The sequence below is a fragment of the Apus apus genome, chromosome 24 (assembly GCF_020740795.1).
Source record: "Apus apus isolate bApuApu2 chromosome 24, bApuApu2.pri.cur, whole genome shotgun sequence".
In the NCBI taxonomy this organism is placed as follows: Eukaryota; Metazoa; Chordata; class Aves; order Apodiformes; family Apodidae; genus Apus; species Apus apus.
The window spans coordinates 5,258,895-5,275,963 of NC_067305.1; the positions used below are offsets into that span (position 1 = coordinate 5,258,895).

General features: G+C 68.4%; 3 protein-coding genes across 6 annotated transcripts; 1 reads left to right on the plus strand and 2 right to left on the minus strand.

Annotated features, from left to right (window-relative positions):
* Nucleotides 1-114: 114 nt before the first annotated feature.
* On the minus strand, nt 115-4,355 carry ANKLE1 (ankyrin repeat and LEM domain containing 1). Of its 2 annotated transcripts, XM_051639412.1 has the most exons (7): nt 4,092-4,355; nt 3,894-3,972; nt 1,807-3,816; nt 1,526-1,739; nt 1,260-1,419; nt 1,024-1,153; nt 115-451 (listed from the first exon to the last, which is right to left on the minus strand). In XM_051639412.1, the coding sequence occupies exons 1-7, from the start codon at nt 4,161-4,163 to the stop codon at nt 291-293; spliced, it is 2,826 nt and encodes a 941-aa protein (XP_051495372.1). In that variant the 5' UTR covers nt 4,164-4,355; the 3' UTR covers nt 115-290. The 2 variants fall into 2 exon arrangements, with proteins under 2 accessions (XP_051495372.1, XP_051495373.1); XM_051639413.1 differs by lacking the exons at nt 115-451; nt 1,024-1,153 and having other exon boundaries at nt 1,293-1,409.
* Nucleotides 4,356-5,352: 997 nt separating this feature from the next.
* On the minus strand, nt 5,353-7,691 carry BABAM1 (BRISC and BRCA1 A complex member 1). Of its 2 annotated transcripts, none has more exons than XM_051639503.1 (9): nt 7,648-7,691; nt 6,996-7,296; nt 6,840-6,898; nt 6,595-6,715; nt 6,440-6,518; nt 6,180-6,204; nt 5,830-5,959; nt 5,632-5,718; nt 5,353-5,554 (listed from the first exon to the last, which is right to left on the minus strand). In XM_051639503.1, the coding sequence occupies exons 2-9, from the start codon at nt 7,287-7,289 to the stop codon at nt 5,354-5,356; spliced, it is 996 nt and encodes a 331-aa protein (XP_051495463.1). In that variant the 5' UTR covers nt 7,290-7,296; nt 7,648-7,691; the 3' UTR covers nt 5,353. The 2 variants fall into 2 exon arrangements, with proteins under 2 accessions (XP_051495463.1, XP_051495464.1); XM_051639504.1 differs by lacking the exon at nt 7,648-7,691 and adding an exon at nt 7,632-7,646.
* Nucleotides 7,692-8,624: 933 nt separating this feature from the next.
* LOC127393871 (uncharacterized) lies at nt 8,625-12,909 on the plus strand. Of its 2 annotated transcripts, XM_051639418.1 has the most exons (15): nt 8,625-8,745; nt 9,036-9,232; nt 9,311-9,507; nt 9,589-9,716; nt 9,789-9,965; nt 10,046-10,156; nt 10,244-10,350; nt 10,474-10,614; nt 10,687-10,760; nt 11,040-11,175; nt 11,280-11,517; nt 11,673-11,864; nt 11,939-12,030; nt 12,102-12,224; nt 12,663-12,909. In XM_051639418.1, exons 1-15 carry the CDS (start codon nt 8,737-8,739, stop codon nt 12,832-12,834), a joined length of 2,094 nt encoding a protein of 697 aa, XP_051495378.1. In that variant the 5' UTR covers nt 8,625-8,736; the 3' UTR covers nt 12,835-12,909. The 2 variants fall into 2 exon arrangements, with proteins under 2 accessions (XP_051495378.1, XP_051495377.1); XM_051639417.1 differs by having other exon boundaries at nt 9,036-9,507.
* Nucleotides 12,910-17,069: the final 4,160 nt, after the last annotated feature.

Consider the following 17,069-nt stretch of genomic DNA (forward strand, 5'->3'; position numbering starts at 1 on the left):
TTCTTGAACACACAACCCCCCTCCCAAAAAAACACCCCAAAACACAACAAAAAACAGAAAAAAAAAAACAACACCCAAAACCAAACAAACAAAAAACCCCAAACAACCTGCAAGTGATTTATTCATCACCCTCTTGGGAAATAGAAAAATAGACAAATTCTCGCCAGTGTTCACGACATAAAACTCACCCCCTCCCCCAGAGTGCAGCCCCCTCTTGGGGCAGGGCGGAGGGGGAGGGTGTAGGACACAGGGGGGGTGCATCCCCCCCCCCCGGGTGCTCAGCACCCCCCCTAGATGTCCGTGGGCCAGAGCTGCCTTTCCCCCTCGGCCAGGAAGATGCTCATGGCTCTGTGCAGCATGTGGACGCCCAGGCGCCGGCGCCGCGCAGCCGGCCAGCTCGCTGCCACGCCGTAGCACTGCCCCTTCCGCTGGTTGGTGAGGGTCTGCAGCCCTGCGGGGAGGGGGTCAGCACCCACAGCCCCCCCGCCAGCACCCCGAGGGGTGGAGGCAGCACCGTGCCCCCCCCCAACACCCAGAGCCCTGTGGGGACAGGGTCAGCAGCCACAACCACACTCCCATAACCCTCACCAGCACCCAGAGGGATGGAGGTAGCCCTGTGCCCCCCCACCAGCACCCAGAGCCCTGCGGGGAGGGGGTCAGCACCTACAGCCCCCACCTCTGCCCCCCACCAGCACCCAGAGGGATGGAAGTAACCCCGAGCCCCCCACCAGTACCCACAGCCCTGTGGGGAGGGGGTCAGCACCCACAGCCCCAACCCCCTGCCCACCAGCACCCAGAAGCTTCCCCCCTCAACCCCAGCATCCACTCCCAGGCAGTTTTCCCCACAGGAAAAGGGGATTTAGGGGATCGTGCCCAGACCCCACACTGGTAACCAGGAACCCCAAAGTCCCCACGTGCCCCCTGCACTTCCCTCCATCCCCCCAGCTCCTGCATGGGGTGGGACAGCGGGATGCAGGGAGCAGGGGTGACAGCACCATCTTCCCCCCCCAAAGCCCCCCTCACCTAGAGCCTCCACCAGGCAGCCCTCCCTGGTGTACGCCTCTGCCGGGACGGTGCTCTGGAAGCAGTGCAAGGAGATGACGCCCTGCCCACTGCCCCAGATCTCCAGGATGCGCTGGACCTTGGGGCAGCCCTGGGGGGGACAGCGGCACCGTCACCACTTCCCAGCCCTCCTGCCCATCGCCACCGCCCCCGGCCTCCCGCTGTAGCCCCCAACCCAGCCTCCTTTCCCGTCCCACCTTGCGTGTCCCAGCACGGTGCTGCCCCCGCGCCTCGGCCAGGTGGCAGTAGGGCCGGGTGCGTGTCCCTTTGCCCACGTAGAAAATGGCTTTGACAAAGGTCCTGAAGCACTCGGCTGGGCTCAGGTGGTGGGAACGGAACGGCAGGTTCTGGGTGGTCCTGGGGGTGCAAACCCCCAGCTTTGGGGCTCGATGCATCCTTGGGGGGGGGTCTCTGCTCAGATCCCCCGGCACAGGGCACATGTGGGGCAGTGGTGCAAGCCTACCTGGGGTCGAGGAGGAGGTAGTTGAAGCTGGACTTGACCAGCCCCTCCCGCCAGTGCCGGTTCCGGTCGGGGCGGTCGAACTCTCGGGTCAGCTCCAGCTCGTCCTGGGCGCAGTCGGGGACGTGGCCGGTTTGCAGCGCGGCCACCAGCTCGGGGCTGTGCCCTGGGGTGGCCGTGCTGGAGCCAGGGACCGCTGCCAGGACACCCGGGACCGCTGTCAGCCCCAACGCCGGCACCGCGGGGACCAGCCGGCCGGGCAGGGGGCGACCCCCGGGACTCACCTGCCCTTGTCCCCCGGGGTCTCTGCACCAGCTCCTCCAGCCGCCGCCGGTAGAGCCCCCGGGTGAGCTCCGTGACGGGCCCCGGGTCTTCCCCCAGCGCCCGCAGCCGCCGGCGCAGCCCTTCATCCGAGAGGGGCCGCGGCAGCTCCGGGAACCGCCCCTGGCCCTGGGCAGCCTCGGGGCTGGTGGTGGCCTCGGGACTCTGCCCCTCGGTGGGTGCCTGTCCCTGCTGCTCGTCCCCAGGGTGATCCCCGGAGCGGTGGGTGCTGCAGCCGGGGGGTGCGGGCGGCACGGCCGGGGTCCCCAGCTCCAGCACAGCCCTGCCGGGCAGCCGGGGGGACAGGGGGGGGCTGCTGCTCCCCTGGGGCTGGTGTGTCCCCAAGGATGAGGGGTCCGGCCACACAGAGCCACCTTCCAGCACCCTGCCAGCAGCAAGGGGGGAGCCCCAACGATCTGATGGGGAGTTCTGGGGGTGGCCGGGGTCCCCCAGGGCCAGCAGGACTGTGGGGCTGGAGCCAGGGGAGTTCTGGGGGTGGGCAGGGTCTCCAGGGGGCAGCAGGACTGTGGGGCTGGAGCCAGGGGAGTTCTGGGGGTGGGCAGGGTCTCCAGGGGCCAGCAGGACTGTGGGGCTGGAGCTGAGGGACCTGCTGGCCCCTGGGGACAAGCTGGGCTGGCTGGAGGCTCCAGGGAGGATCTCAGTGTCATCCAAAGAGCCTGTCCCCTCTCCATCCCCGCTGGACACAGCCTCACCCCATGGGGTGACAGGGTGGCCTGAGGCAGTGGCAGGGTGTCTGAGGACACCCCGAGGTGCTCTGAGCCTGGGGGGCCTCCGGGGCATCTCCAGGGTCTCCTCGAAGAGGGAGGAGGCAGAGGAGGGGTCGAGACGAGCTGCGGCCGCCTGGAGGCGGCTCTTGGTCCTGGGGGTGACGTGGAGGAACTTGGGGGGCTCCTGGCCCTGGGGGGTGATGCCCCCAGCAGCCAAGGGTCCTGAAGTCTGGGAGGGGGAGCCCCGGAGGCTGCAGCCCTGGAGCTGAACACGCAGCTCCCTTAAGTCACCCACCTCTGAGCCATCCTGGCAGTGAGGGGCTGCCCTCGAGCCCCCCCAAAAATCCTCACCCTGCACCGGCTCTGTGTCCAGGGGGATGGCAGGGGGTGACTCCCAGGGGACAACTCCAGCTGGGGAGGAGGCTTCACTCTGCTCCAGCCCCCCAGCTGCCCTGAGCTGGGGGGATTGGTGGTGCTGAGCCCCCAGGGACCCCCCAGCCTCGCTGGGTTCCAGGGTCTCCACAGCGCTGACAAAGCACTCGGAGCCAGCACTGCTGTCCCCAAGGCTGCTGCGGTCCCAGCCCTCAGCCCCCACCTCAAGCCCCCTCATCCTCAGGTTGGGGACAGCTGGGGGGACAATGCCCAGCCCTGCCCAGCCCATGGGTGGTCTCTGGGGCACAGGAGGACGGTGCTGAGCTGCAGCACCCAGGATGTCACTGTCCCCAGGGCTCTGGCTCACCCCAGGGCAGCTGCTCAGGCCAGCACGGAGCAGGGGAGCCCTGGGGGGAGTCCTTGGGGGAGCCCTGGGGGGAGCCCAAGGTCCCTCTGGGACCCTGCGGCAACACTGGGGTGACCCACCAGGACCAAAGCCCCGCCAGGGAGAGGGGACAGGGTTGTCCCCAGCACTGGGCTTGGGGAGAACCCTGCGGGGACCCCGTGTCCTTCCCCCCACAGTCCGGCCCCGAGGTCCCTCCCCAGGCTCATCCCCAGCCCAGAGCAACGTGCTGGAGGCCAGGGGCTGTGGGGGGAGTGCTGAGCCCCCCGGCTCCATGGGAGGCCACGGGGTGAGAGTGGGGACTGCAAGGGAGGGGGGCTCTGGGGGACAGCCCGGCCAGAGCGGGGGCTCCCCCAAACCGCAGCCCCCCCCCAGCTCCAGCTCCTCCAGCAGGGACCTGCGGGTGCTGCTCAGGGGGTCGGTGCCATCCTCGGTCAGGAAGGACAGGGAGCGCCGGGCACCCCCCGGGGCTGGGGACAGAGACAGGGGGTCAAGTGTGCAGCCCCAACCCCCCACCCCAGCCGAGGGGACACCCCGGGGACCTCACCCTCTGGGGGGGACCAGCCCCGGGGAGACTGCAAGACCCACGGGTTGTCCTGCTCCAGGTGGGTGGCTCGGATCCCATCCTGTGAGGAGGGGACACTGCTGTCACCGCTGCCAGGACCCCCCCGGGCCAGGCAGCACCCGCTGCTCCCCCACCCCACCCGCGATGCCAGTCCCTGTCCCCAAAGCTGTCCTCGCTCACCTGGTTCCGGAGCTTCGTGTTCCCCCATTTCTTCAGGGGCAGCTGGAGGCACCCGCAGCCCCCCCAGGCCATGACGAGCGGTGGCAGCTCCTTGGTGGGGCTGGAGGGGGGGGCCGGGCTTCACCCCAGCCCCCCAGCCTGGCCGGGAGGTCACGGTCAGGGACACTGTTGTCCCCTGGGTGCCACCAGCCCCGCAGCCGGGTGCTCCGGGACGGCGGGGGCGGGACAGGACACCGGTGCGGTGCTCACCTGGGGTTGGGGTCCCCCCAGCTCCGTGCAGGGCCCCCCAGCTCCATGCTGCACCCCCTCCTCGTGCATGCAAGGGCCCCCCACCCCCAGACCAGTGCCAGGGGTTCCCCTCAGTGCAACCCTCCCCACCCAGGGATCAGTGCATATCGGGGCAGCGCTAAGCGAGCCCCCCCCAAGGCCCCCCGAGTTGCAGCACATGCACTGCCCCCCCCGCTGCAGAGCCCGTGCGACCCCCTCCTCCCAAGGACCCCCGGTGCATTGTGTGTCCCCCCAGGTCCTTGTGCCCCCCCCCCCAGGTCCGTGTGTCCCCTTGTTACCCGCCCCCCCCCCCCCGGGCCCCCCTTACGTCTCGTGCCGCCCCGCGCACGCGCGCTGAGCCCCGCCCGTTCGAACCACGCGCGCAGCGATCCCGCCCCTCCCATTGGCTGGAGAGGTGGCCAATAGGAGCCGCTGGAGGAGAAGGCCACGCCCATCCCGGCCAGGTGTGACGGCAGCGCCGCCCTGTGGCCAAGCCCGGCATCGCCCAGTGCTCCCAGCAACCGCACCAGATCCGCCCAGTACTCCCAGTAACCGCACTAGATCCGCCCAGTGCTCCCAGCAACCGCACCAGACGTACCCAGTGCTCCCAGTAACCGCACTAGATCCGCCCAGTGCTCCCAGTAACCGCACCAGACATACCCAGTGCTTCCCAGTGATCTGCACCAGCACCTCCCAGTACCTGCCCCAGCACCCCCCATCACCCCTCCCCACTGCTACTCCCACAAGCCCCAGTGCTTTCCTGGCCCTGGGGCCACCCTGGGGTCCCCACACCAGCCCTGCCAGGTGTGGGGGGTGCATCCATTGGGGTGGGGGGGGGTGGGACACAGAACCGGGTGGGGGCGACACTCCCCCAGCTTCCCACCCCGGGTGCAGGAGCCGCGGCACCAGCAACGACACCGCTCCAGAAAAGTCACTTTTCTTTCCCCCATCCCCGGTGACAACTGGTAGGGTCCCCCCCACCCCTGCCCCCAGGCTCAGACCGTGGCCTCCCCCTCGGGGGGCTCGTCCCCCTCCAGCAGGCTGTAGGCTGCGTGGGGCTGGCAGGGCCGCTGCAGCGGGTGGGCCAGCAGCTTGGCCATGCAGTTGTGCAGCTCCAGCGCCGGCCCCGCCACCGCCACCTCGTACTTGTAGTTGGTGCCCTTGGTGTCCAGGCTGCTGAAGAAGGCATACATCTCCTGGGGAGGGACATCATGGTCGGCATGGGGAAGGCTGGAGAGACAGACACCCACCCCCTCCCCAGGTCCATATTTACCTTCCAGCTCGTCTCGTCCTCCTTCTCCTCCGCCCCGTTGTGGATGTAAACCACGTCGAAGAAGAAGTAGGGACAGTGGAGCATCTTCTGTGGGAGAACACCGGGAATGGCGCTGGGAGAGAGCCAGGGAGCTGAGCCCGGGGTTGGGGGAGGGGGGACACACACATGGAAAGGGGTCTGGGGGGACATGACACCTGCCTTCATGTGCTCCGACATGGAGAACTGGGGCTGGCAGCCCGGGCGGCCGAACACCAGGATGGTGCGGACCACGTAGGGTGGTGGGATGGTCTGCACGTTCTCTGTCACTGGCAGCTCGATCTTCTGCTGGCTGCACCGGGAGGATGGGGAGAGGGGGCTCAGGGATCCTCCCAGCCTCATTAAAACTTCATTAGGGTCTAATGACAGCTCCAGGCTGGGACTGGGAAAGCAGCACCCAGCCCGGGAGGTGTCTGGGTTCAAGGCTTGTGGTGTTTTTATGGCAAGGGGGAAAACTGGGAGGCAGGCGGGGCCCCCCAGCCCACCCGTGCCCACACCCCAGCCATACTCACATCAGGTTGAAGAGTCCTTCCAGATCTGCAGCACCAGGTAAGGACTGACATTAGCACACAGACCCCTGCCCACCCCCGGGGACAACCCCAGAGGGCCCCCACTCCTGCCCTTTACTTCTAGAAGACCCCATTTGCGCCCAAAGAGACCCCAACTGTGCCCAAGGAGACCCTGTTTGCACCCAAAGGGGACCCTGTTTGCACCCAAAGGGGATCCCATGGAGTCCCAGCCCCCCTGTCCCAGCCCCACAGGTGGTGGATACTGAACGACTTGCAGACGACGGTCTCCAGGTCATAGAGGCAGCTGCAGACCTCGCGGGGGTCCGAGGTGAACCCCGAGAGCTGCGGGAAGCCGTGGTGAGGGGGGCAGGGGGCCATCCCTGTCCCTGTCCCCACCCCCAGGCAGGTCCCTGCTCACCCACGTGGCATCGTTGTTCACCACCACCAGCGCAAACTCGTGGCACTTGTCGATCTTGTGCTTCGTCCTCACAAACATCTCGATCATCTTCTGGGAGATGTTCAGCGCGTTGGTCTTGGACCTGCCGTGGGGGGAGGGAGCTCAGCAGGCACCAACATCCCCCCCCGAGAGCCCCCAGCTGCCAGAGACAGCAGAGCCAGGCTCCTTGGGTGTCTTGGGGGGGGGACAAGCCGCCCGACACCCACCCGTTGAAGGACTCCAGTTTGGGCAGAGCCATCTCCTCCGCCAGGTCCAGGCAGATGATCTGAGGAAAAAGCGCCAGGGTTGAGACCCCCACAGCCCCTCACCCCGGTGCCAGACCCTTCCCCCCGGGCCCCCAGCCCCTCCCCACAGACACTCACCACCTTCTCGGGGCAGTTCACCCGCGGGGTCTTGACCTGGACCTCGGCGTGGGGCGCGGGGCCGGGCCAGGCGGTGCCGTCGGGGGCAGCCGTGGCCTGGGGGCTCTCGTCGGCACTGGCCGCCTCGCCCTCCCCCTCGCTGCGGTTGCCCACGCTGGCCTGGGCGCTCAGCGCTCGGTCCTCAGCCCCTTCGGGGTTCGAGCGGGTCCTGGGACGCGGCTCCGGCGCCTTCTCCTCCTCCTCCTCGGCGGCGCTTCCCGGCTCCGACGTGTCCATCCCGCAGCCGCGCTCCATGGCGGCGCTGGGGGCTGCGGGGTCAGCAACCAGCACCCCCCCACACTCCGTGCACCCACGGCTCACGCCCCCCCCCCTGCCCCACGCCCCCCCTCCTACCCACCCTCGGACCCCCTGGACCACCCCCTCACCCCATGCACCCCCAAACTCACACACCCCCTGGACCCCCACACGCACTCTGTGCCCCGCATCCCCCCCCCCCCGCTCACCTGCCCCCCTGGACCCCCCCCCCCAGGCTCTGCGCACCCCCTGCTCAAGCACCCCACGCACCTCCCCCACCTACTCCCTGCCCTAAGCCCCCTCCCCGCTCTATGCTCCCGGTGCCCCCCTCCGCTCCGGTACCCCCGGTTCCGCTCACCCCCTCGCGCCCGCACCAGCCCCGCCCGGTCCGGCCCGGAAGCGGCGCCGTGCGGGGGCTGCTGGGATTTGTAGTTTCCCGGGGACCCCGCCCCTCACTGCCCCTGCACAGCCCCCCAAAGCCCCCATGCACCACCCCTGAGCACCCACATACAGCCCCCTGCACCCCAAGTATCCACGGCTGCCCTGCTGCGCCTCAAGTTTTCATGCACTGTCCCCGCTTCCCCCCCCCGCACCCATGCACAAACCCCCCCCAGCACCCCAAATATCTGTGCACGCCCCCCTCTCACCCATGAACTCCCGCCTGCACCCCAAATCATGTCTGGGCACCCTCCTGCACCCCAAATAACCACGCACATCCTCCTACAGCCATGCACACCCCCCGTGCACCCCAAATATCCCTGCACACCCCCTGCACCCACGCACCACCCCCTGCACCCCAAATACCCGTGCTCTGTCCCAGCAATCCCAGCTCCCCCCCTCCGCAGCACCCACGTACTGCCCGCCCCCCGCCCCCCAAATGCCCCTTTGCACCCCAAATACTGCTTTGCACCCCAACCACCGCCCTCCAGCACCTTAACACCCACGCACTGCCCACAGCACCCCTGGGCTGGCTCCCCCTGGCCCTGCCCGCCCCCCCCCACGCACCCTGTGCAAGGTCTTCACGCACCCCAAGTGCTCACATACCCCCCAGGTGTGACCTCTTTCCTGCCCCCCAAACTCCAGGGGATGCTCAGGGATGCAAAGCCCGGGTGCCCCCTCCTGCCTGGGCCCGTGGGGAGGGTCCAGTGTGGGGCTGAGGAACCGTGGGGCAGAGAAGGGAGGGGAGATGTTGGGGGGCTGAGCCCCCCGGGACGGCTGGGCTGCCCAGGCGGGCACAGGGCAGCGCAACAGTTAAGCACGGGAGGCTGTGCCGGAGCTGCCGAGGAAGAGGAAATCTCAGCAGGAACAAGGACACCAGGAAAGGGCCAAGGCTGGGGCCGGTGGAGCAGCCAGAACGTGCCGGGACGTGCTGGGAACCACGGCCACGGAACCGGGACCAGCTCCAGGCAGCGGCTGGCGCAGGGCAGCGAGGGCAGGAGCAGCTGGCATGGAGAAGGCAAGTGGGATGTCCCCTGGGGTGGGTGGGTGCCACATGGCTGGGGGGGTCCTCTTGCCCTTCGTGGGCATCCGCTGGCCAACAGTCACCCAGGCCCTGGTGCCAGGCTCCGGGAGGGACAGTGTGGTGGCACCGAGTCCTGCCCGGCCCCTACAGAGAGCAGGACAAGGCACTGGTGGCCAAAACTCCTCCATCCCCACCCCGGCAAATCCCGGTGGGTGTTGGCCCCTCTGTGACCACCCCAGGAGATCCCAGCGGGTGCCAGACCCTCTGTCCCCTGGTCCCTGCAGCCCCCTCAGTCCCCACCAGGTGAGGAGGATGAGGAGAAGGAGGCGGATGAGGAGAAGGAAGAGGATGAGGAGGATGCTGAGGACATGGCAGGGGACCCCAGGGCCATCCTGTGCTACGAGGAGCACATTGCCAGGCAGCTGGTGACAGCGGCCCGGCCAGACCCGCGAGCTGAGCAGCTACAACGCCACGTGGGCAGGTACCAGCACGTGCCTGGGGGGCACCAGGGGCTGCCCCCACCCAGCACCCTCCAGCAGTGGCCTTCACCACCCCACAGGGAGGATGAGGAGGGCTGGGAGGGCACCGGCAGCCTCCCTGCTGCCAGCCCGCAGCCACAGCACCTTGCTGGCACACTCGGTGGCACACTCGGTGGCACACTCAACGGCACACTTGGTGGCAGACTCGGTGGCATGCTCGACAGTACACTTGGTGGCACACTCAGCGGCACTCTTGATGCCGCCAGCAATCTGGAAGGTGGGTGCCCCGTGCCGTGCCGTGCCGTGCCAGACGGTGCCATGGCGGGGACCTGACCCCGGCCGTGCTCCCTCTCCCCAGAGCCCCGCCCCGACCTCTTTGCCGACCTGCAACACGCCGTGAGCTCCCTGGAACGGGCCGTCTTCTCCCGGCACCGGTGGGCACCGGCACAGCCTGTGCCAGGAGGGGAGTGGGCACGGGCGGCCAAGGTGAGCCCCACCGCCCCGGGCAGCCCAGACACCACGGGGATGGGCACTGGTTGACCAGCTCCGTATTTCCAGAGCCTGGAGGAGCTGGACCGGACACCGGAGCAGGGAGTGGAGCAGGCGATGGTGGCGGCGGCGGTGGTCAGGAACGCAGAGCTGCGGGTGGCCCTGGGACAGCGGGACGAGGAGCTGAGCCGGGCCCTGGCCTCGCTGCGGGCGCTGCGGGGGGAGCGCGACCGGCTGCAGCAGAAGGTGGGGCACGGCCAAGGGGGGGCAGCCCTTGGGGTACCACCGGAGCATCCCCCCGGGGTTCATCCTGGTGCTCGGTGCAGGTCCAGGACCTGCGGGACACTCTGTCCAAGCTGGAGGAGTCGGGAGGCTCCAGCGGTGACACCCCAGGGCTCAGCAGCCCGCTGGGGCAGGAGGAGCCTCAACCGCCCCAGGTGAGTGGGGGGCTGGGGCATGCCGGGCGGGGGGGGGGGCAGGGGGGTCCCTGTCGCGGCGCCGGGCTCTGCCTGTCCCCTCTGCAGGACCTGCCCCAGTGCCGCGATGATGCTCAGCCCCACGCCCCCCTCTCCCCCCAACCATCGGGGGGTGCCAGCCGGGAGCAGGAGCTGCGGGTGCAACAGCTGCAGGGGTAAGACCCCTCCTTCTGCCCCCTTCCCCCCCGCCACAGGGGCTGCCAAGCCCCCGCCAGTGGGGAAACTGAGGCACGGCAGCCGGTTAACGGATGTCCCCGGCGGGTGCCGGCGGTGCCCAGGTGCCTGGAGAGGCTGCGGGAGGTGAACCTGCAGCTGGTGGCTGCGCTGCAGGAGTGGAAGAGCCGGGGGGAGCGGCTGAGCATGGAGCTGAGCCAGCACGAGTCCCGCAGCACCGCCCTGCGCCTGGCCCTGCGCTGCAGGTGGGGACGGGGACAGGCACGGGGACACGGGGGGACAGCCTGGGGTGGCACACTGAGCCCCTCTCCCTGCAGCGAGCGCTGTGGGGGGGCCTACGCTGCCCTCCTGGACCTGGTGAGGGCGAAGCTGGGCAGGGAGGAGGAAGGTGGTGAGTGCCAGGCTGGGGGGCTGGGGAAGGCGGGGGGGGGGGTGTCAATGGAGAGAATGCTGGGGGGATACTGGGGAGTTTATGGGGAGGATGCTGGGGGGATGCACAAAGGGTGGTGGGGGATGTCCAGGGAATGCTGGGGGGGATGCAGTGGGATACTGAAGGGGTATCAGGAGGATGTTGGGACGATGCAGGGGGACCTCAGTTCCTAGCACAGCCCCTGTGGGTCCATACTGGAGGGGGGCCCACCTGCCCAAGTGTTGCCCACGCCCTGCCCAGGAGCCACAGGGGAACAGAGCCCGGTGCACGGGTGGGGATCCAGCCCCACAGCAACGAGGGTGCCACAGGTCCCAGGCCCGGAGGTGCTGGATGGAAAGCAGGAGAGTGGGGAGAGCGGCTCCCCCAGGATGCAGAGGTATGAGGTGACAAGGAGGGGGGGTGGGGGCACAATGCCAAGCCAGAGCTGAGCTGGCCCGGAGTGGCTCCGTGCCCACCTGCCCCGTGTCCCCATCCCCGCAGCCCCCCGGCCCCCCGCGGGATGGAGGAGGGGGCCCTGCGGGAGCACATCCGCCGGCTGCGGGAGGAGCAAGCGGCCCTGGAGGCGTCTCTGCTGAAGGCCCCGGCACCCACCGGCAGCCCCGGCAGCCAGGACGCCCGAGCCCGGGCTGAGCAGGCGCTGGGAGATGCCAGGGCTCTCCTGCGGGGCTGGAGGCGGCCGGAGAAAGCGGAGCTGCTGCAGAACCTGGCGATGCTCAAGGTGAGATGGGGAGGGGTGGCGTTAAGGGGGTCCGAATGCCTGGGTCCCTCCCGGGCTCTCGGTGGGGTCCAGGCTTTGAGCAGAGTCCTGGGAAAAGCTCAGGGGGTGATATATGGTGGGTTGGGGCAGTGCCTCAGTTTCCCTCTCCCTGCCAGGAGGCCATGGCCGACCTGAAGACGCAGCTGCAGCTGGTAGGGAGGGAGAAGCAGGTCCTGGAGGTGCTGATGGCCGGGCAGGAGCCACGGGAGGTGGCACTGCTCCTGGTGCTCCAGCACCTGGAGAGGGAGCGGGACAGGGGGGCTGGCCGCCCCCCTAGCCCCCCCAGCAGCTCCAGCATCAGCGAGGAGGTAAGGATCACACACACACACGGGGACCCCACCACAGTCTTCCCACGGATGGGACCCACACCCAACCTCTGCAGGATACCCAAACCAGCCGGGTGGGAGCAGCAGCTCCCTGGCACCCTCCAGACCCGGAGCGGATGCGGGAGGAGCTGCTCAGTGCCCAGACCCGGTAAGAACCCCCACCGGCACAGCCGCGGCCCCGGGAGCCCTGCCGGGTGCCTGCCATGCTGGTGTCCCCAGGGTGGAGGAGCTGCAGGTGCAGGAGCAGGCCCTGGTGCTGTCCCTGGAGCACAGCAGTGCCACCAGCCGCGCGCAGCAGGCGCTGTTTGTCACCCTTGTCGCTGGCGTCTTCCACGCCCACAGGTGGGTGCAACGTCCGTGTGTCGTGTCCGCCCCTCACCCCGTCCCTGCACACCCCAAAAACGTGGTGCCTGCCTGCACGTCCTGCCTGCACATCCCCCTGCTTCCCTCAGACGCACCGTCCTTCCCGCACACCCCAGAAGTGCGGTCCCTGCTTGCACACCCAAAAAACGCCATCCCATCTTGCACATCCCCAGTGCATGCTCTCATCCTGCACACCCCAAAAGCATAGCCCTCCCTCTCTCCCTCCCTTCCCCCCTCCCCCCCCCACCCCAAAACCCCAGTGCATGGTGTGTGTCCCCCCCTTTGCCTGCCCAGTCCCCACGGTGCCCTGTGTCCCTCCCCAGGGGGGTGCTGAGCGTGCCCCCAGGGGCAGCTGAGTATGTCTCCCGGGGGGGTGCTGAGCGTGTCCCCGAGGGGTGCTGAGCGTGCCCCCCGCAGCGCACAGGCCCTGAGGTACCGCCGTGCCCGGCGCAAGCAGGCAGCGCAGCTGCGGCAGCTGGAGGTGCAGGCAGGAGCCCTGCGCAGGCAGCAGGCCCGGCAGGCGCAGGCGCTGACCCGCAGGCTGCACGCCCTGGAGCAGGGAGCGGCCGGCGGAGAGACCTGCATCTAGGGGGGCACCCCCCCCACACACGCCCCATCCCCCGGCACCCCCCAGAGCCCCGCGCTGGGAGGCGCTGGCTGTATCCCCACGGAGAATAAACCACTGATGCTCGTGGCTCAGCCAGCACTGCCGTGGGTTGGGTGGGGGGAGGCTTTGGGCTCGGGGGGGAGGGTGCTCAGGCAGCCAGACCCCCAGCTCTGTTTATCACAGGTGGGAAAAAAGGCTGCCCCCCCGACGCCCCCCTGCTGCCCCCCACTATCTGCTGCCACGGATGAAGCTATTTTGTTATCCCTGACATGGGATCAAAGGTGACAGGGGTGGCCGGGGTGGCTGTGGCCCCACGTGTATGCAGGAGGGGAGAGCAGCAGTAACCCTTGGGGGGGTCTCAGCAGCAGGGCTGTGTTGGGGGCTTCCATGGGGGGCTAAATCCAGCAGCCTGGAGCCCAGCCCTGCAGGGCAGTTGGATGGTCAGAGCTGAAGTGTGGGGCTGCAGTGAGGGGGACACAGGGAGCTGTAGGGCAGCCCAGGGCACAGCCATGCTGGGGGGGAGGGAGGGGTGGGAAACTGAGGCACGGGGCTATAGATAGGCTGAAATGAGGCCTGTGCCTCCCCAGAGAGATCCTGCAGTGCAGGGCAAGGCTTTGTGGATCGATATTGAGAGCTGTGGGCACGGAGAGGGCAGGGAGAGGGATGCAGGGCAGGGCTGCCGGGATGTGGGGATGCAGGGATGTGGGGATGCAGGGCTGCAGGGATGTGGGGATGTGGGGTTGCAGGGCAAGGATGCAGGGATGCAGGGATGTGGGTTACAGGGATGCAGAGATGCAGCTAATTCCCCCTCCCTGCCAGTGCCCCTCATGCCAGGCTCCAGTGGGAATCATGGCTCAGCTCAGCCTGTCCCGGCTCGTGGGGGGGTCTGGGGGGCCGGCAGGGCCGGTGGGGGTGGCTGGCAGGGCTGACCCGCAGGTTGAAGGTCAGGGCTCTGCTCTCAGATCCCTTTTCAGATTCAAATGGGTTCCTGGGGTCTTTGTGCTGGGTCAAGCTCCGCCAGAGCTGCATGAAAGGGCCGGGGTGGCTGCGGGGGGGACAGGAGGGCAGGTGGGACCCACCCCCACCCGGGCTGGACGGACCCCCCCGCCGCATCCCCCTGACCCTGGGGCCAGAGCGGGTCCTCCCAGGGGCACCGGTGGGGAGGGGTGGCCTCGGTTCCCTGCCCCCCCTGTCCCCGTGCTGAGGTGGCCTCAGCTCCCTGTCCCCCTGGCACACTCCGAGCCTCTGCCAAGGACAGAGTGTGCCCAGAGCTCGGGGTGCAGAGCTGGCACGGCACGGCACGGCACGGGGCAGGTCAGCACAGCGCGGTGCCGTGTGTCAGCTTCGGGGGGGCACAGGGCTGGAGGCAGCGGGGAGAAGCTGCGGGCGAGGGGAGCAGGGAACGCGTGTGATTCCTGCTCCCCCGGGGAGGGCGCGTCCTGGATCTGATATCCCGGGAATGCAGGGCAGGGAGCGGCCCTCCCTGGCGGTGGGAAGGGAGGCCGGGGGCAAGGGTGGGCTGGGGGCGACAGGGGTCATGTTTCCCTCAGCCTCTCTCGGCAGGGCCAGGGGCAAAATCGTGGCATTGCGGGGGAGGGGGGAGGTGGCCCATGGGGAGGTTGTGGGAGAGTGAGAGCCCGTGTGCATTCTGTGACCCCCGCTGCTGCTTGCACACGCGTGTGCACCCCGTGTGTGGGGCCACGTGGCCTGTGCACACGCGTGTGCACTGGGTGTAGGCGTGTTTGCTGCACTCACTGATGGGGCCTCCGTGGGCCCTGGGCTGGCCGTGGGGCAGCTGTGGGGCAGCCGTGGGGCAGCCCTGCCCGAGGAGCCGCGGCACAGCCGGGCCCAGCCCCCCTTTGTCCTTTGGCAGGGCTGCGGTTCGGCCCTGCAAGGTCACACGCTCCCGTGGCTGCTGCGGGAGGGTTGGGACGCCCCGGCCATGGGGGTCTCTTCTCCCCACCGCGGGCGGCAGCTCAGCCCACGTCTGTCCTTGCCAGCGGGACCCGGCCCCAGGGACACGGCACCCTCAGCCCCACGGCAAACAGGGGCTGGGGGGCTCTGCCAGCAGCTCCCACACAGCTTCGGGAGAGGGAATGGCTGCCCCCAGCCCGGGGTGGTGCTAACCGGGATGCCGGGAATCCGGTCAGGGCTGGTGGTCCCGGCACCCACCTCTGCAGCCACACACCCGGCGCTGTCCCGGCACGTTTTGGCAAGGGTTGCTCAATCATCCCCCAGACCAAAGGCTGCAGGGGACACACACACACACTCCCCACACGCCCCACTGCCGCCCACCCCCCACAGCAGATCCCCAAGCCCGGAAACCTCCCCAAGCCCCGCAGGCGCCTCCGCTGCGCCGGACCCTTCCCGGGGGCGTCGGGGCGGCACGAAACCCGCCGGCAGCTCCCGGGGGCCCTTTTGTGCGGCGGAGGCAGCGGAGCAGCGCGAGGGGAAGGAGGAATTCCTCCGGAGATCAAACGCCTTCACCAACTGGACACCGACGTCAAAACAAACCCGGCTCCCACCGCGGGGCCGGGAGCCGCACGGGGGAGAAGATCCAATTTCCTCCTTTGTTCCTGGATTATTATTTTTTGCAGGGGGCGAGGGGGCGGGGGAGCGGCAGGGAAAGGGCCATAAATCACGGCCTGACAGAAGAGAAAGGAGAAAACGGGGCTGGCTGCAGGTGGGGGTAAACCCCCCCTGCCTGAATTGGGACCCCTCCCCGCCAGCCTGGCCTTTTCCCAGGTGGTTTTCCAGGCGTTGCTCCCAGCCCTGCAGCCCCAGGTAGTGTGCAGGTACCCGGTGAGCCCAGCCCAGCTCCCTCCAGACAGGAGGAAATGGAGGTTTTATTGATGGCCAGAGCCATGATCCATCCAGCTGGGCTGGAACTCTGTGCTTTGCTGGGTTTTTTATATCCAACCCGCTTTGCTTTGCCTTTCTCTTAACCCTGAGGGAGACTCCAGCCCTGGCCTGGGTTGGGAATGCCAAGGATGGTGGCACAAGGCACCACGAAGGTCCTGGCACTGCTCAGTCCAAACTCATCCCTGGAGAGCAGGCATTACCAGCTGCTGGCTCCCATCTCCCTGGCCACAGACCCAGTTCCACCCCGACATATTTTGGCAAGGGTTGCTCAACCAACCTCCTGCCCAAAGGCTGCAGGGGGGCACACCACTGCCACCCACCCCCACGCTGGACCCATCCCCAATGCATGGGCATCACCAGCTTCTCCTCTCAGCACCCACATCCTCACCCAGCCCCAGCTGGGACCACAGCGTGGGTTCCCCCGTGGGGACAGGCCTGAGCTGGGGGGGACAGGGGTGCGTGGGGGGCACCCAGCACCCCAGCTCTGCACCCTGCCCACCAGACTTTGCCCCCAAAGTCAAGGTGAGCAGGAGTCACTGGGGCTGCCGTGGCGTGGCCAGGAGGAGAGTTTGGCCCGGGGTGAAAGGCGAGGGGCAGGGCGGTGGCGGGGGCTGCTCCCGGGTCACGCACCTTTCCGCACCGTTTGTTTCTTCGTTAACGATTAACCGGGAGGCAGCAGGCGGGCGCTGAGCACCCACAGCCAGCAGCACCCACAGCCACCAGCCTGTACGGGTCCGACTTGATTAACCACATTACAAAGGGATTTTATGGGGCTGCATCCAACCCTTTGCCCTGTCCCAGGGGCTGCGATGGGTGGTGGCACCCCAGGGACCCCCCGGTGCCACCGGAGCACCCTGTGGCACAGCCCTGGCCTCGTGCTGCTGGCAGGATTGAAGGTCCCACTGGGGCTGTTGGTGTCACTGGGGGATTGCCATGGGCCAGGCACAGGGAATCATGTCCCATCCTTCTACCACAGCCCCCCCATGTTGTCAGGCTGCACCGCACCCAGCTCTGCCCGTGCCCTGGCTGCAGGGGGGCTCGGTCCCTGTCCCCAGGGGCACCCCCATGCTCGGTGTCAACCTGCCCATTGCTGCACCCTGCAGCTTAGAGGTCACTTGCTGAGGGGGGCAGGGGGAAGGACCACAGCTGTAACCACAGCTCATGGCATGGCCCCATGTGCCAGGCTCCCGGTGCCACCAGGGACAAGGTGAGGTGCTGAGCACTCTCAGGGCCACCCAAGGGGCTTTGGCCCCCAAAGGGGAGCAGGTGGGGGGGCGTCACTTGCTACGGAGGGGGGACAAGGGCCGCAGCCCGTGGCACGTCCCGGTGTGCCAGGCTCCCAGTGCTGCCACCGG

Bases quoted from the DNA above. Each gene is read 5' to 3' on its own strand.
- ANKLE1 (XM_051639412.1), bottom strand. From the start codon at position 4,163: ATGGCCTGGGGGGGCTGCGGGTGCCTCCAGCTGCCCCTGAAGAAATGG. The intron at 1,420-1,525 runs GTAGGCTTGCAC...TTGCACCCCCAG, and splicing joins TACCTCCTCCTCGACCCCAG to GACCACCCAGAACCTGCCGT. The intron at 452-1,023 runs GTGAGGGGGGCT...CCCTCCCCGCAG, and splicing joins CTGCCTGGTGGAGGCTCTAG to GGCTGCAGACCCTCACCAAC.
- BABAM1 (XM_051639503.1), bottom strand. From the start codon at position 7,289: ATGGAGCGCGGCTGCGGGATGGACACGTCGGAGCCGGGAAGCGCCGCC. The intron at 6,205-6,439 runs GTATCCACCACC...CTGGTGCTGCAG, and splicing joins CGTCGTCTGCAAGTCGTTCA to ATCTGGAAGGACTCTTCAAC. The intron at 5,960-6,179 runs GTGAGTATGGCT...CTCCCGGTGCAG, and splicing joins GAAGGACTCTTCAACCTGAT to CCAGCAGAAGATCGAGCTGC.
- LOC127393871 (XM_051639417.1), top strand. The intron at 9,717-9,788 runs GTGAGCCCCACC...CCGTATTTCCAG, and splicing joins AGTGGGCACGGGCGGCCAAG to AGCCTGGAGGAGCTGGACCG. The intron at 11,865-11,938 runs GTAAGGATCACA...CAACCTCTGCAG, and splicing joins GCTCCAGCATCAGCGAGGAG to GATACCCAAACCAGCCGGGT.